This window comes from Ananas comosus, linkage group 9 (genome assembly GCF_001540865.1).
Source record: "Ananas comosus cultivar F153 linkage group 9, ASM154086v1, whole genome shotgun sequence".
Taxonomy (NCBI): domain Eukaryota; kingdom Viridiplantae; phylum Streptophyta; class Magnoliopsida; order Poales; family Bromeliaceae; genus Ananas; species Ananas comosus.
The window spans coordinates 557,440-575,338 of record NC_033629.1 but is presented as its reverse complement, the minus strand read 5'-3'; the positions used below and the strand labels follow the sequence as shown (position 1 = coordinate 575,338).

The 17,899-nt window shown below is 36.9% G+C and overlaps 3 protein-coding genes across 3 annotated transcripts; 2 read left to right on the top strand and 1 right to left on the bottom strand.

Moving 5' to 3' along the window:
* Positions 4,038-5,636, top strand: LOC109715025 (peamaclein-like). Its single transcript, XM_020239807.1, has 2 exons — positions 4,038-4,208; positions 5,081-5,636. Exons 1-2 carry the CDS (start codon positions 4,109-4,111, stop codon positions 5,272-5,274), a joined length of 294 nt encoding a protein of 97 aa, XP_020095396.1. The 5' UTR covers positions 4,038-4,108; the 3' UTR covers positions 5,275-5,636.
* On the bottom strand, positions 6,704-10,565 carry LOC109715281 (aspartate-semialdehyde dehydrogenase). Its single transcript, XM_020240217.1, has 8 exons — positions 9,865-10,565; positions 9,104-9,190; positions 8,965-9,009; positions 8,777-8,872; positions 8,477-8,578; positions 7,627-7,713; positions 7,191-7,258; positions 6,704-7,049 (listed from the first exon to the last, which is right to left on the bottom strand). Exons 1-8 carry the CDS (start codon positions 10,444-10,446, stop codon positions 6,965-6,967), a joined length of 1,152 nt encoding a protein of 383 aa, XP_020095806.1. The 5' UTR covers positions 10,447-10,565; the 3' UTR covers positions 6,704-6,964.
* On the top strand, positions 10,762-16,913 carry LOC109715280 (zinc finger protein ZPR1 homolog). Its single transcript, XM_020240215.1, has 16 exons — positions 10,762-11,131; positions 11,257-11,301; positions 11,387-11,427; positions 11,599-11,680; positions 11,995-12,039; positions 12,223-12,279; positions 12,937-12,996; positions 13,084-13,211; positions 13,345-13,603; positions 13,688-13,754; positions 14,122-14,192; positions 14,324-14,413; positions 14,842-14,950; positions 15,084-15,175; positions 15,529-15,634; positions 16,664-16,913. The coding sequence occupies exons 1-16, from the start codon at positions 11,021-11,023 to the stop codon at positions 16,759-16,761; spliced, it is 1,461 nt and encodes a 486-aa protein (XP_020095804.1). The 5' UTR covers positions 10,762-11,020; the 3' UTR covers positions 16,762-16,913.

The window sequence follows — 17,899 nt, the reverse complement described above, 5'->3', positions numbered from 1 at the left end:
TCTGAGGACCATTGTTCATAAATCACACTACCCTCCTGTTGGTTGTTATTAAAAGAGTGTTTGCTATGTGTATCTTTTCTCTCCATCTATAGCTTTCACCTTTTATGATGCTTGAGTTGGAAGCAATATTGGAGGGGAGATGTTGTTAGAGATTCCACTTTTCTTTTTGGAGATTCAGTGCCTTTCATAACAGTAGATTCACAGTGCAGTAGTACTGTTTACTGGTGATCGCTTTATATTATTGTAAGGTTTGCTGGGTTGGGTTGGGCTTAATTGGCAAGAGCTTTTCTAAAAAGTGCTGTTTCATTCAATTCTGTTAATCAATTTCTATTGGTAAGTAAAATCTTTTTTCTTAGTAATTTGATAAAAGCATAAATTTTAAAAGTTGTTTTCTACTTCTCTGAGTGTGAAAATTAGTTTAGTCGTAGGAGATAATATGATTACTTCTTTTTTTTTTTTTTTAGAGAGAGAGATAGGTAACACGCTACCCGCTTCGTTTATTCCATTTAGAAATAAACTTAGTTGAAAATGCGAATCAACTAGGATTCGAATTTGGGTCTTAAGTACTAACTATCAAACCCTTTGTCACTTGCTCTAGGGACGATCAGTGAGATAATATGATTACTAGAATATGTTTGTATATAGTTCAAGCATCGATCATTGATGTTGTTTCTTCGAGTAAAGAAATTATTCACAGCCTATCTCTCCTATCAATTTTTTAAAAAAAATTCAAAAACTATAATTAAGATGATTAGGAAAACACTGGACTTTGTCGGGCTCGATCCATCAGAACCAATTGGATTCTAATTTTGAGTTTTCGCTATAAAATTTTATAGATGCAGTATATAAAATGTATTTATACATAAAATTGATGCAAAAAAAATAAAGGTTGAAGGTTTGAAACCCCGTGTGCATCTCACAAATGTGTACCTCACAACAACAACAACAGCAACAATTGCGTGCTACCTATCTCTCTCAAAAAAAAAAAAAAAAAAAACAATTAATAACAACAATAACAACAAAAGAAAAGTCCTTAGCTTCTTGAATGCTGTCTAGTGAGCTAGGCTTGTGTATTTTAAGAAACACAAAGGCCTCCATAATATCAAGTCGTTTTCGAAACTCGAACTTCCGAATTAACGATTGACATCGTTATATTTCATTTTGAGTCATTTCGGTCATTTAATAAATAATTTTGGAAAAACATAAAATTTATTTTTTAAAAATTTTTAATATTTTAGATCAAATCTAACGAATCTGGTTGTCGATTCGAAAGTTTCAATACCAATAACGATCTGATAGTACAAAGGCTATCGTATTTTTAAAAGTATATAATTAAGTAGGACTCTTTAGCTAGTACTCTTTCAATAAAGTGTGGTCTTGAGGTACAAATCCTGTGGGCTACTTAAACCCGAAGAACAAATGTAGACAATATATGGTGTCCGTACGCATGGCTGTAGTAGTAGTAGATAATAGGATTGTTCTCCTTAGGTTCACCAATTTCATATTTTTTTTATATTTTTCTCTCACTGAGAGACACATAGTTGATTTGTTACTGATAATATGGTGCAACCGTGCAAGTATGATACTATAGATCCTACCTCTGATATAGAGCTTAATTCAGCTGCTGCTTCGCTTTTCACCATTATATATTTAAAAAAAAATGTTAATAAGTAACTCAAATTTTTTTGATAAGTTTAGATTTATTTCTGTCAATTTTATCTCTTAATATTTTGTTAGTCAGACATAGAAGGTAAGTTTAAATCTTGTTCAATTATTGCTATTAAGATTTTGATTTATTCGAAAAATTATCCATCACTGAAATTTAGTATAATAATATTTAATAAAATTTTTAGTTTAACTCACTATAATATTCCTCTCTTTCCAACAATTGGTGTAAGAGCAAATCACGTTTTCAGCAAGAGAAAACGTAAATCACGTGAGCCCATGCATGGCTCCATCTCCGAGGCGAGCCCATGTGGGTTGTAACATAAATGGGCTTGTTAGATCGTTTGGAAGAACAGTTTCATGTGGTGGGATGGCCTTAATGGATCCGGCCCATTAGTAATTCAAATTTGGGCCACATATCCATTTGAAACTCCGGTATAAGATGGATCCACATTTTTCTGGGCCTGGTTGTGCTCTGAGGTTGCCCGGCACGGCACGGCACGGCACGGCACGGATACAGATTCAGGTCACAATGTGCCGACTCTGGCTATGTTTTCGGTCCACGGCCCGACTTGTTCCCAGCACAGTTCTATCCAAGGCAAAATATTTCACATTAATTTTTTCATATTTTGTACGCGACTTTATTTTTGTGAAGTAAATTGTTATTTATTGAGTAAATAAAATTATGTAGAAAACTCTCTTTTCTTTTCTGATGTAGTCCTTAGACTCTCTCTAACCCTGGAACATCAAATCCTAGAGTAGTGTGATTTCGAATTGGATCCAAAACCTCTTATTTTGTAGCAAGTATCTTATCTTATTTTGAATTACCAACTAGTCCACATTAAATCGACTATTCCTAACGCAGGTGAAAAATTATTAATTTGATGGTTGGTACTCGAAATTTCAAAGTTTAAAAATTAATTATTTTATATTTTTAAAATAAGTTTATTATTAAAAAAAAAGAACTAAACGAATAGCATATTATCAATCTCAATCTCTCAATAATAAATAAAAAAAACCCTTTTCTACCCAAAATGTTTTTAATTTCAAAATTTCAAAACTATATCTTCATACACCACCCTTTAACTTCTCAAATAAAAGGGAAAAAAACAAACAAGAGCAAACAAACAAGCGCTATAAGCCAAAACATAGACCGATCTGTTGCAGAGTAAAATGACCTACAACGCATCAAATGGAATGTTAACTCCGAAGCGGTGAGACACATTCACATGGGACTAGGAATTCACCCCCGTGCATGCATGGCATGCCCACTTTAAAGAACTATGGTGACTAAACCCTACCATTGTGTCCTATATATATAAGAGATAATAAAAAACTTTAATTAGATATAAAAATACTTTTGTATAAAACATAAATTTTAGTTAAAAATTATTATTATCGCCCTTAGTTTTCTCTTCGGAGGAGAAACCGCATGATCGCGAAAGCAGATCCTCGCACGTGCACCACCACCAACTCTCAACCTGTTTGTGAGTTTTTTTTTTTTTTTAAGAAAAAAGAAAAAAAATAAAAAGGCTAAATTCTCGGGCACGCAATGAATAACGCTTTCCAAGGAGGAATTAATATTGCAAGCAAAGCGATGTTGGACGCAGTACATTTCACCACTGCTTTCATTTCATGCACCGGCCCGTTCCCTTGCCCCCCCTAAGGACTAAATTTTGCATGGATGTTGTCCACCACGTCAGCCGTGAACCGGCCTAAGTCATTTTTCACACATCACTATATGCTCAAAAAATATATGCAAAAAAAAAAAAGAAAACTTTTCCAAACAAACAACTCAGAAGAATTTGATTGGAAAAATAATATGCTATTGTGCGTCGATTAGATATATATATAAGCTGAGTGAGTCAGTATTCATTTTATTATTTAATGATATGGTATATAAAATTTTTAAAACTTTTTCTAACCACAGATTTTAAATTGCTCATATTATGAATAATAAGAGTCACCCCTATTCAAATCGCTCTAGCATTATTTTGATTCCCATCATTCTAGAAACAAATAGTACTAAATAATTTAGATTAAAGTATAAGTTATCGAATGCCAAAGATTAAAGTACGCGAGAAAAAAAAAAAAAAAAAAAAGGTCGACATATGATGTGGTGAACCAGGTTTAAACTTGTAATTCACCAGTACCCCCATACCGGTGGTGGTGCCATATATACACCTGCAATAACATCATGGCCCCATCTCATCTATTAATTCCAAAAAAGGTTTCTTGTGCCCTTATGGATGCCAGCTCATGTGAGTCATGGGGTTCATTATAGTCCTTCCATTACTAACTATTAGTCTCCTCACCAAACCAAACCTCTCCTAACAAGTCTCATTCCTCTCCCCTATAAATAACCCCCACCCCACCCACTCCAAAAAACACACATCACTACACTAAAAGAGCTACACATAACACAAAGTTGGCAACAGAGAAGATGAAGCCCCTTTACATCACCACCACCACCACCTTGGCTTTTCTCCTCCTCCTCCTACTGTTGGCCTCATCTTACCTCCAAACCTCCATGGCTGGCTCAGGTAGAGATGCCAATTTCACTTGCATGTAAAATGACTCATAGTGTGTGCTGTTCGAAGAAGCACTAATATTTATTTTTATAATCTTGTTTCTTCATGCACTAAAAGCAAAAGCTTGAAATTTGTGTTCTTTTGATTTTGCTCTTGTTTTTATGGTAAAAATAGAGAGTTGTTTCAAAAAGTTAGGGTACACTTTACCTAAAATAGTCTTGGGGCTGTTTGGTTCTATAATATATAGATTGTAGTATTGTTGATGCATGAAGTAATTTTGAGAGAATCTACTTCAGAGTTTCTACTTTCAGATTTCAAAATTACTTTCCCTTTTCCTTACTGCTACTCACAAGTCACAACAGAAGATCTAGAGTTATTATTTATTACATGTACTTACTTCTAAGATGAAAAGTAAAAATAAGGCTAAACAGACACGACAATTATTTTGGTTTATATATATACACACACACTCTTGAACTAAGCCCTATATATATATATTTAGAAAAACTTCAAAATACCGTCCTTATGGTTTCACACTTTCTTACTTTAATACTCTATAGTTTAAATTGTATCAATTTAGTATCATGTGATTTTATTTTTATCTTTTTATTATCGATTTTACTAATTTTTTTCGTTAAATTGATGACAAAGTTAAAACTAAAGGGTACTAAAGTGAATATTCAATGAATCTAGGTGGAGTATCTGAAGTTTTTTGTATATAATTTAACAAAATATTAATGAAAAAACTGACGAAAAGATAAAAATAAAACTACAGGACTAAATTCATACACTTTAAATTACAGAATATTAAAGTGAGAAAATGCGAAATTATAGGAACGGTATATGAAGTTTACCTTATATGTTTTGTTGGATGCATGGTGTAGCATTTTGCGACGGCAAGTGCAAGGTGAGGTGCTCGAAGGCGAGCGTGCAGGATCGGTGCCTGAGGTACTGCGGGCTGTGCTGCGCCGAGTGCAATTGCGTGCCGTCGGGGACGTACGGCAACAAAGACGAGTGCCCCTGCTACCGCGACAAGTACACCGGCACCGGCCTCCGCCGCAGGTCCAAGTGCCCCTGAATAATCAGCATCTTAGAACCATTATATACATATATATGAATGAATTCGCGATTTTATCTATGTACGCAGTAAATAGTTGTATTTATATATCTTGTGATCCAAATAAACGTACGTACGCGCGCATTTTGCATGCATGGTTTTTCAATAATGGTATGTATTATAGGTTGAGAGAGGTGAGTGTTACTGGTTTTGCGTGTTTGTGGGAGCGAAATATGCGTGGGGATGGTGTATTGTAATATGTAATTTATTTATGTTCGTTTCATCTATTAATTAAGTAGCATTTTGCACAATTTATCTGCTTCCTATTGTAATTCAAAATGGTCTTAATTTGAATTTTCACATGGTTAAATTTGTAAGCTTCATTTTTTCAGTGTAATCTTTTCGAAAATAGTTTGTGCAGCGTTAGCTTTAAAGAACCAGGGTGATCAATTTACTTCATGTTTGCCTTTACAAATATTTTTGTATATTTAATAGCAAAATTAATTAAAGTCCTTCGAGAGGGAGAAGCGCCCTTTGATCCTTGCCACGTGTCACTCTATTCTTTTCCCAGTACTCCATTTTTTTATTTTTTATTTTTTATTTTTTTTTGTAAACGAAGCTCTGAGCGAAATGGTTGAACGCTATCCTGCGGCTAATTAATCTAAACTTTTTACAGCTAAGTTATATATTTCGACACATTAATTGGAAAAGATTAATTTAAATTGAATTGAAAAAGAAAAAGAAAAAAATGTAAAGGGTTCTGACTAGAAAATTCATTTCTAGCTAGCTGGCAACTTCAATTTCTCAGACCTTCTAGAACTTTTCTGCAGCTTCGCGTACAGAAGCTTACGTACAGTTCGTTTGAAAGCTATGAATAGCAACGATCGTATACGGACCAACATAATGTAGCAGTCGAAGAGAGTAAAAATAAATGCATGCTCATGAATGAACAGCTGTAGCACTAAGAAAAAGGCTCCATGCGAGCTTCATCATTTGGCTCTTTTACTCGCACCTCTAATTTCAAATGCAGAAGATGCAGAGATCATGTCACATGTGCTCTTGCTTGGATGACTCCACTGTGCATTTCCACTTTCGGTTCTGCACTAATGAAGAGAAAAGCACCACTCTCTTTAGTTTATGTACTGTAATTCGAGTTACAATCTTTACTTTTACTGCCTCTACCTTTTGACCTTGAGGATACTATTCAGAAACCTGCTGGAGCATCTTCATAAATACATTTAACTGCTTAGAAAAGCATCAGCAATAAATACTTGCACCAACCACCCACTGCAGGAAAAATGAAACTGACTCATATCAGGGTATCAGCATTTCAGTATAGCAAAGCCTCACTACTTTGTTTTTATTTTTTGAAGCAGAGAAACTAATTAATAATAAGTGAACAAGGCAAGGCTTTCTTGTGTGTTACACTGCAATCAACCATCCTGGCGAATGAATGCAATAGTGCCAGAGCTTCGTGCTCGGAGGCAATTTATAAATAAAATCAGTTATCTTTTAATCTAACAGTAGTACAGTACAGATAATTTACTTATCAACCCAACAAATTATGAAGTATTCCATCAAAATTTGCTAACTCCCGCTAGATGATTGCATGATACAAGATTAAACCACACCCGAACCCAAATTTTGCCTCTATCTCAAAAATGGAAACCAAAAAACAATGCACAATCACACAGAAGTGGATAGACGATGGCTATTGAAGCAACAATTCAGCAATCTGTATCGCATTGAGTGCAGCACCTTTGCGTATCTGATCTCCACAGACAAAGATGTCCAACCTGTGGCAATTATGTTTCCTCACAAAGTTAGCACCCCCTCCGTTAAGAAATAATAACAAAAAAGTGCCTAGCTTTAACCTAAGAAACCAAATAAACAAGCAGTTGTGATGGTTTAAAATTGACAATTCGGAAAATACTTACCCAAGGTTGCCATCTTGAGAAAAGTCTTGGCGTATCCTGCCGACTGCTACATCGTCCTTGTTTGATACCTGCATGCAAAGAAATTATCTCCTCACTTACGATGTTTTTGCTACGTCATCCTTGTTTGTGTGGTGATGGTTATCCTTTTCCTGACTAAAGATGCTTGGGACCTATTTGGCCCGTATGAAGCATTTGCAGAGGGTTATTTGAGTATGCAGAAACCCCTAATAGCTTCAGATTATAATCCCACAACTTTATACTTAAGCTAGAAACAAGTGGCTTTCGGGCTTAAGAAACTATTTTCTGCTTATTACAGTGTTAGCTAGATCTAGATCTACCTAATGTCTGGCTTCTACTAGTGAAGAGAATTTGTTCAAAAGCCAGGCGAAACAAGCATCTACCGCAAAATTTAAAGAATGATTGTTAACAAGATAACCTCCAAAGGTGTAGGAAAGTGATTAGATGCACGATCGTCAATGACTACCACGCCAGCAGCTTCCTTCAATATCTGCCTTGCAGTATCCTTCACAATAAGGAAGTGAATATATTAACAATTTAAATATGTAAGAGTATCGTTTTAAAGTAAAGAAAAAAAATTAAGGAAATGAAGTAGCACATAAATGCAAGCAAGAACCAAAACCTCGTCCAAAAAAGTACAAAAGAGCACGATTCTCAAGTGCAGATCTGATGAGTAAAAGGCACAATTCATTCCTTTAGGGGGTATTATTGGACTGAAAAAGTGCAATTAGGCCATAAGCCAAGTATATTTAGAGTAGAAACATTAGTTCTGCCATTGACCGTGCAGCATGCCAAGGATGCCATGACAAAGGACACGATGGAGCTAAACAAAATGGTGATAAACCCACAGAGATAAAGTAACTTGAAACAACAATAATTAGCGCTTCTAAGCACCAGCGTAATTTTAGGGGTAAAGCTCTTGAAATTATAAATATATATCATAACACTACCATAGAATCACATGCCATCAGTTTGATATATTTTCTTTTGATGCACGATCCAATAACTATTTTTGTGGTTTGAAAGGCTAATAACAGCTGATGAGAAATGATGGAGACCAAACGAAATATAAATCATACAAATGAATGGCAGAAAAGCATATTTAAGTCACTTTAGACCTGTATTGATGAATCATAAAAATGAAGCTACATGCTTGCATACGAAAACATAAAACTTTCAGCTCAATTATTGTCGAATGCATGGCATGAAACTTTTACTAATCGCTGAATTTATTCAAATCTAAGAACAGACGAAGTTTCTATACTAACCTCATCAAGCGGCTTCTCAAATTGAAGATTCACACTCTCCGCATGGGCACGCATTACAGGTACCCGTATACAAGTTGCAGTCACCTTGACATCCGTGTCATTCTACAAAAGTTATGATTCAAGGTAACAAGTATGTCGACATCCATCTTCAAAGAATACTAGAGGGTCCAATGTAATGCATCTATACGGATATATAAATACACAGAAACAATCCTAAGAGTCATCTTTTCCAAACTTTCTAGGAATTTTATTACCCTGTAATAACAGCCTGCAAATACAAAATTTTTCAGAAATAGTTACCCAGATTTTCCTAGTCTCCTTCACCAATTTCATCTCTTCCTCATTATACCCATTTGCTTGAACTGGTGCATTATGTGAGAACAGGTTGAAAGCATACTGCATAAATAGAGATTAGCCACTCAAGTTTGGTGTCAATAGAAAAATGGATAAACTGTTCAACCAAGGCAACACAGATATGAAAGAAGAACCTGTTGCCTAAAGATTTTACAAGTTGGTTGCTTGCCATCCAAGACCTATTCAAGAGAGAACACAAGAGTATCAATCGAAAAGCTGTTTAGTCCAGGGAAACCTCAAGCATAGAGAAATAAGATAGAATAAATACACTACCTCACGGGTCTGTAGCTCGAGCTCTTCCATTGCTGCAGCACCAGCACCACTCGCTGCTTGATAGGTACTAACAACCATTCTCACCACCTGCGAGGAGCATAAAGTCAAGCTCACAGGTGAAGCGAAAGTTCTACATTAAACATTCTATCGACACTGGGCAAAAAGCGTAAAAAGGGATGAGCCTGCCGGATTGGCAGAAGGAATATTCCAGGCGACTCAATTTAAGTTAATGAAATACTTGGTAAGAATGGCAAGAATGTGTATCGTGCTAACAGACATGATTATTTAGTAGATAACTCGTAATTGGTGGAAACCAAGCAAGACAAAAGGAAGAATTCAGATTTAACCAAATAAAAATAACAATCCTAAAAGTGACTGGAGCAGGAATAAACTAACCATATTCTACCAACAAGTTTTCTCTGCGAGTTTAGATTTCAATGTTGCTTGGCCAAAGAATTAGAGGAAGAACCATGTAAAGATGATAAGCTGATAACTATGGAAATGTTGATAGGAAGACATAGTAGTCACTAAAAATAGTAATTTTACTAAGGTGAGAAGCACACTAAAAATAGGATAATAAAATGGTGTAAGCTTCTATCTAATAGTGTTCATACTACCTTCCAGTTTACATAGAAGAAAACTCCATATTTAGGAGATTGTAACCCATGAATATTAATCACTCTGAATCTAATTCGGAAGAGAATAACTTGCTGTAATTTCACTGTAAATTCAAAATCTGTTTTTTAGACAAAAGGCGGGACCTTTGCATGGCGATGCAGCGGTGTGGCGGCCATCAAGCAGATAATGGTGGAGCAATTGGGGTTGGCGATGAGCGCCCCCTTCCCCGACCTCCCCTTGAGCCTAATATGCGCCATCGCCTCGGGATTCACTTCCGGTATAACCAGAGGGACCTCGGGAACCATGCGGAACGCCGAGCTGTTGTCGACGACGATCGCCCCCCTCTCGACTGCGGCGGGCGCCATGTCCTTGCTGATGGAGCCCCCGGCGCTGAAGAGGGCGATGTCGACGCCATCGAAGCTCTCGGGGCGGAGCTCCTCCACCACGTACTCCCGATCCTCGAAGGAGAGCTTCTTCCCCGCGGAGCGGCGGCTCGCGAGCATCTTGATGCTGCGGTAGGGGAAGTCGCGATCGGAGAGGACGCTGAGGAACTCCTGGCCCACGGCGCCGGTGACGCCCACCACCGCCACGGAGGGCCCGTCCTCGCGGAGGCTCATGCGCACCGCGGTGGCGGGGGGGCGGCGCGGCTTGGGACTGCGTAGGAGGAATGAGGAGGAGAAGAGGTGGTGGTCACGGTGGAGGTGGGCGGAGGCCGTCGCCTGCATTGTTGTTGGATGGGATTAGGGTTAGGGCTTCGGCGAGGGAGATGCGTGTGTGGACTGTGGAGATGGATGTGGGAGTGGGGTGGGGACGAGCGGGTTTAGGGTTTTACCGTTTTAGCGTAAATTGGAAACCACTGGCAACAGCGGGAAACGAGTTTCCGTTGGGCACTCCGTTGATACTCTTTTGTGGGCCAAAATGGGCCTAAAATTAGGAAACCTCGGGCCCAAGGCTACTTTTTTTTGTGCACTATCTTCACAAAGGGCCAATCCTACGAAGCCCAATTATTAACGCGCGGGTGCCTCGCCCGTGCAGAGTATTTTGCCGAAGCCCGAGTTGAAACCCTCGACCCCGCGCGGAGTTTCTTCACAAATCGGAGCGGATTCGCGGCGCGCTTCGTTTCACTTCCAGAGCCTTCTTCTTCCTCCTCCGTGTAGATTGTAGAAAGTAGAAACCTCTAGGTTCATTCGCCGCGTAGGAGAGAGCGCATCCGGAGCTCATAGTAAGTGGTGGTGGTGGTGGTTGTAGTAGAAGAAGAGGAAGAGGAAGAGGAAGAGGAAGAGGAAGAAGAGGAAGGCGATGGAGAACGGTGGCGCGGTGGTGGATCTCCGATCCGCGGCGGAGGAGGCCGATGCCGCAGTGGCGCCGCTCAACGAGATCGAGTCCCTTTGCATGCGGTGTGGCGAGAATGTAATGTCCTTAAAATCCTCTCTTCGTTCTACTCGATTCTAATGGTGTTTCTCTCTTAAATCCTCTCAAATTCTCTTCCGTTTGATCCTTTATACAGCTCCTTTCGTTGTTTGTATTGGTTTCAGGGCGCAACGAGGCTTCTCTTGACGCGGATTCCGCACTTTAGGGAGGTATTAATTACTAATTATGAGCCTTTACCCTTCTATGAATGTTAGATTGGTGGTTTATGTTTGTGTTGTTTTGTGACTTGTTTAGATTGTTTTGATGGCCTTTGAATGCCCCCACTGCAATGAGAGGTACTTCGCCTTGTCTATACCCCGAATTTAGTGTCAACAATATTAATTGTTAGGTGGCAAGTTCGAATCATTATTACTATTATTTTTCATTACTTGTTAATTGGTGTTCCTTTTCTCCTAGTAGTCTCCGTTTTTTATTCTCCATTAAATGTTACTGCTTTCATTTATTAGGAACAACGAGGTTCAGTTTGCTGGTCAGTTACAGCCCAAAGGATGTTGCTACCGTTTGGAGGTCCCGTTGGGACGAAGTGAGGTATTCTCGCATTGTGAATAGAAATTTTAAAATTTTGGATGCCTCGTCAATCTCACATAGGGATGATTGCTTCAAGTTATGGCAACGTCTGTTTTCTTGTTCGTATTTTGAATTTTCTAAGATGAAGTTCTAATAATGTATAGTTCTAAAGTCAGACAATTTGATAGAGTAATCTTTTGTCATGGGATTCTGCTTTTCCATGAGCGCATGATATGCATTTTAGATGGATTCGTATGGTTATATCTGTCGTATTGGTAGACTATATTATGCATTGAATGTGTTTGTTGAGCTGCTAATGACTGATGTCGCTGCAGATACTAAATCGTCAAGTTGTCAAATCTGATTCTGCAACTATTAAGGTACAGTTCTGTCTTCTAATAGCCATTCTTTTGAAGTTAGGTACTAGTGCAATGGTTGAATTTTCTAGTTATAGATACTTCACACCTTTTGATTTTGATTAAGAAGCAACACCATTCCCTTTGATTGAGATTGTTAGAAATGTATTTATAATAGAAACATAAGATGGAAAATTGTTTTTGCAGATTCCACAATTGGATTTTGAGATTCCTCCGGAGGCTCAACGTGGGACACTTTCTACGGTAATTATTTTCACTTTCAATGTGTAGGTTTGCAACACGAACGCCCCTATGACTTTTTTCTATGAAATGTTTTTTTTTTTGAAAAGTATTTACTTGATAAAATTGGTTGTTTGACTGGTAGCAGATTAGTTTGTAAAGCTATCTGCTTTTCTGTGCCATGTTTATTTTTCAATTTGTTGCATGCTGAGCCTTTATCTATTAGAACTTTTGACATGCTGCAATTCCATTACTTTGACATTTAGTAAGTTGCTGCAAAATTAAGAGAGTTTATCTCGTCTAGTTTATCGTTAAAAATATGGGGCTCTGCCCTGATTTCACCTAATTGTTGCTGTATTCTCGTAAGAGGATAGTTCACGTCATAGATTAGTTCAAAGTGTAACCCAATAGTTTCGTCATTTATAATGCTCTTCAATCAAATCAACTAAGTTTGTTTAAGCATGAAATTACCACAAAATTAGCTGAGCCGGTCCTTGGCTATTAAGCATTTTACTTGGGAAACAATTTATCCTGTGACATAGACAAGCTTAGCACTTACTAAAGTTGTTGCTTATGTTCATTAAGTGGAAATTATATGGAGCTTTAGGCTTTAAATGATATAATTTGTTATATATACATATCTTTTAACGCTTTGCTGAGCTTTTTATTACCACACTGTAGGTGGAAGGGATTCTTGTACGTGCTGCGGATGAGTTGCAAGCCCTTCAAGATGAACGAAAGGTGCAATCAGGAACCACTAGGTTTTGTTTTTCCAGTTTCGTTTGCTCTGCCTTCATGACACGTAGAGTTAATCATATGACTTTGCAGAAAGTTGATCCTGAGAAGGCCGAAGCTATTGACAAGTTTTTGGTAAAACTGAGAGCTCTTGCGTCAGGAAATGCCGCTTTTACATTCATTCTTGACGATCCTTCTGGAAACAGTTTTATAGAGAACCCGTAAGAATAATTTTGTTCTTGGTTTGTTTTATGCTTGACAGGTTGATATGTAGATACACACCTTTTTCCTGAAAATTAGAACTTCTAATCTATTTGGTTATTTCTGATTCATTGATTAATTTTTATCTTACAGGCTTGCACCTTCATCGGACCCATTGCTGTCTATTAGGTTCTACGAGAGAACACGCGAGCAACAAGCGTCCCTTGGTTTTCTTGTTGAACCAAATGCAACCGACGAATCTGGTCATGCTGATGATGGTGCTTCAGCAAATAATAATATCGTAGTAGTGCCTCATGGCTTAGTTGGAGCTGTTGCTGGTCGTCGTGCAATCGCTCAGGGCAACCCTGAAGAAGTTGCTGCCGCCTTATGTAGATATTCGGCGCCAGAGGAGGTATGGAATTTGTGCTCCTTAGGTGCACAAGGAGATCTTCAGTTGTTTTCGCATTTACACTTTTTTCTGTTTTCTAATGCATAGGTTGACACTTTGCCATCAACTTGTGGAGCTTGTGGAACTGCATGTGTTACACGCTTTTATGCTACAAGTATCCTGTTTTAGCCTCGAGTTTATCAGGTTTCACTGTGTATAAAATTTTGTATTGGCTAGATGTTTTGTCTTGCTATTTGGTTCTAATTTTCCTTGGTAAATGCATCTTGTTACTGTGTATCTATTTAGTTTCTAAATTCACATATGTGGTATAAAGATAAAAGACTCTACTCTAGAGGTTGTGTCTGTTGAATGGACCTTTATTTAAATATGCTGCTGACATACATATTATTCCCTTTGTTGTCTCTGTCAGCCAAGTGCTGAGGTTTTGAATTTATTGGTCTGTACAAACATTTATTATAGACCACAGGCTTTCATCTTGGTTTGATGGTTGTTACGGTCTTCGGAGCCTTAACCGCCACTAGAAATTCCATATTTTCGGGAGGTGATTGTTATGGCAACAACTTGTGATATATGCGGCTACCGCAGTGCTGAGGTTTGTTAAAATTCCAACCTTTTCAGAGTATCCTACTAATGATATCCTGTGGTCGTGTATCCAACTTTAAGAACTTGGAATTACTGCTCTCGATTTCCTTCTCCCCCCCTTCCGTGTCTTTCTATGAACAGTTAAAGCCTGGTGGTGAAATTTCTAAGAGAGGGAAAAAGATCACTTTATATGTGAAGAATGTCAAAGACCTTACCCGGGATGTTATAAAGGTTTGTTCTCCCTTCTGACATGATATCTATTCAGATATGAATTGGAGACTTAACAATCTCAACTATATCTATTTCTTATTTCATTCGTCTGTACTTGTAACAGCTCAATGGCTGGATGCAATTGATATTATCTTATCAAGCCCCTTTAACCATGGCTTGTTGCTTGACTTTTGAATTCCTTTTTTTGTGCATTATCCTACTTCTGTACAACTCTAAGCTTCCTTCTTCAATTCTATGCCCTAAGTTCAAGCTATAGTTAAATTTATTTGAATTTGTGTGTGCAAAGATCTTTTCTTCTAAACATTTTTCATTAGTTTTTTTATATTAGTTTTAACAGCCTAAGTGATTCTCACTTAGATGAATTCAAAAGCTTCAGCTGACAGGTAGTTAATTGCTTCTGTTTTTGCCATTGCTGTTGCTCTTTGCAGTCAGATTCTGCAGGTGTAAAAGTTCCTGAGCTTGACTTGGAGCTTGCAAGTGGCACATTAGGTGGGCTTGTCACGACGGTTGAAGGTTTGATTGCTAAAATTAGTGAAAGTAAGTGTACCTCTTCTTTTCTATGTAAACTTTCTTGTTTGTTGCACAACATTATATTTCTTCAGATAGAATGTATAATATTTGCCGTTCATCTAGTGCTGTAGAAAATTGTATATTCTATATTATATTGCAGGTTTGGAGAGAGTACATGGATTTAGCTTGGGTGATAGTACTGATGACTGGAAACGGCTAAAATGGGAGGACTTTAAATTGAGGCTAACTAAGGTATGTTTGACCCATATCTCTGTGCAATGCCACGTTAAAAACTTAAACAACTGATTGCTCACTTTAATAGTTTAATTAATTATTGGTTAAATTTGAATTTATTGATTTCTTAAGCATTTTCGGGAGTTGGGGAATTTTCTGAAGCAGTAACTACTATATAAGTAAGCCCGGTAATAGTAGATTGGTTATGGGGAGCTGGTGTCGATAAGGTTTCACATCCAACAGCATTTAAGTCATTGATATCCCTTAGTTAATTTTCCATATTTCTTCTGCTTAGAGATTTTGATCCTGACTAGAATAGTACTGCCCACTTTTTATTATTTTCCTGTGAATTGACATTTTATGTTACACAGCTCTTAAGCCTGGAAGAGCCTTGGACTTTGATTATTGATGATCCATTGGCGGGTTCATTTATTTCTCCGGCTACAGATGCCATAGAAGATGATACTCAGTTAAGAAGTAAGTTTGCCACTCCTTCTCATTTGTTTTTAACAAGGTCAAAGTAAAGTTAAAGAACAAAAAAAAAAACTTCCCTGAATTATAGTGTGTATCGAAATGACTACCTGAAGTTTGAAAAATTGATTTCAGTGCGTAATCTTTCAGTTGGTTTGATTTAACAACATCTCTGATTAGAATTTGAACGTATTTTCAACTTCTTTTAATGAAATATCCTGTAATTTAGCGGAATATTCCCGTAACAGAATGTGGATTACTTTTTTGGGCCATGCCACTAATTACTTACAAATTTTGATGGAATTGGCTAAAATTAAATGAATGGTTAGGTAGTTGCGTAAAAGGTTTCAGCCATTACAAATTGCAGTTTAGTAAGGTCTTTAAATATTGCAGTTTAGGAAGGTTTTTAGATATTCACCTAAAGAAATACTCTAAAAATACATGAGCCCAACAACCATTAAGGATGCCTAATGAGTGTTAGATAGTGTCAGATTGAGAGTTGGGGTAGCGGTAAGTACCCTAGTTTTCAATAAAATGTCAATTCATAAAATAGTTGGGTAGTAGAATTAAAATTGTGAAAGGTTGGATAACTGGTTTAAAATAGTTCATAGTTTTGATAAAATAGGGTAGCGGTAAGTACCCTAGTTTTCGATAAAATGTCAATCCCTAGGCATAGCAGTTTCATGAGGTAGGGTGGAAATGCTATCCTCAATAAGTATTCTATTATTTTAGCAAACTTTACTATCCACCAACACCTTGATCTGGAATTCTCATGTAGGACATTTATCTACTTCTCTCTGGATAGGAATCCTAGAACCAAACATTACCTAAATCTTGAACACTTACAATAGAATCTTAAAGAGTAGCAATTACTACTTGGGCATATCTTTGCTGTTTTTATTCTTCTTCAGTTTTTATGCTTCTCAACTAGAGAGGAACTAAGCTTTCTATTCTGCTGCGAAAAGCAGCGCATGTTATTGGTGCTTCTGATGGTGTTCTTGCAAATGTTTTTGACGTGATTTTGGTAATTCTCAGGTGAGGAGTATGAGAGGAGTTGGGAGCAGAATGAAGAGCTAGGCTTGAATGACATGGACACTTCTTCAGCTGATGTTGCTTACAGCGCTGCGAATTAATAATGAAAGTAACTCAGCTAGTTTCATCTATCTCTGTTGTAATTTATGGTAATATTATCCGGAATCTTCATTATGCCCAATTAAGTAGCATTTTTAACTTTATTTATGTGCCATGCAATTAGTAGTAATGAGTTAGGCTATGTTGTTTTGAAGTCATAAGTTTTGTTGTTTTTTATTCGAAAAACGTACAGAATTTAGCTGAACTATGGACCATTTTGAATTGACTACCAAAATTTTGAAAAATTTGATTTTGCTACCCAACCTTTTAATTTGTTTGATTTTAGTCAATAATACGTTGCTTTAAAATTTGAATGTGTCTTTTATTTTTATAGATTTAATTAGTATATTTTATGCAATTCTTGTCATTATAAATTTATTGAAATAAATAATTAGCTTAAATTTTGAAGTTAAAAAATTATTGACTAACTCAAATCAGGTAAATTGACTAGTTGGGTAGTAGAATTAAAATTGTGAAAGGTTGGATAACTGGTTTAAAGCAGTTCATAGTTTTGATCAAATCTGTATGTTTTTAAACTTTTTGATTTGATATGGTATACTTTTTGAATGATATTTTGAGTAGGCAATGTCTATGTCGGCAGTTTAGTAGTATGATTAATGTTTGACGGAAAATGGTTTGATAGGATAGTTATTTGCGAGTATTACACAACAATTCTGTAGTGTACAGAGCGAAATGTTTTATTCGTTTGGTTCACAGATTGGTTGAATACTCCAGAATGTTTTATATTTCCGTTGTAATAGATTAGTTGAATTCTCCAGAATATTTTAGTCTGATTTGTACTGTTTGGATAACGTATTATAATTTTTTACACCATTGCAAAAGCTAGCTTTTTTCCCCTATATTTTATGGAATTGCAAATTTGGAATACCTTCCAAATTATTTTCATATACATAAACAAATTATTTCGCATTGATGCAATCTTATTTATTACAATATCAAAACAATCTAACACGAGTAACTTTTCATTAAATATCTCGATACAACTCAAATTTGAAGATAGGATCTTATTCACGCTTTTCGCCGTAATTGAAGTTTTAAATTTTTCTGCTAGCTGAACTTTCCACTGCACTGGATTTGGCACGGTGAACGGAAGTGGCGTTCGGCATGGCCAGAGCCCCT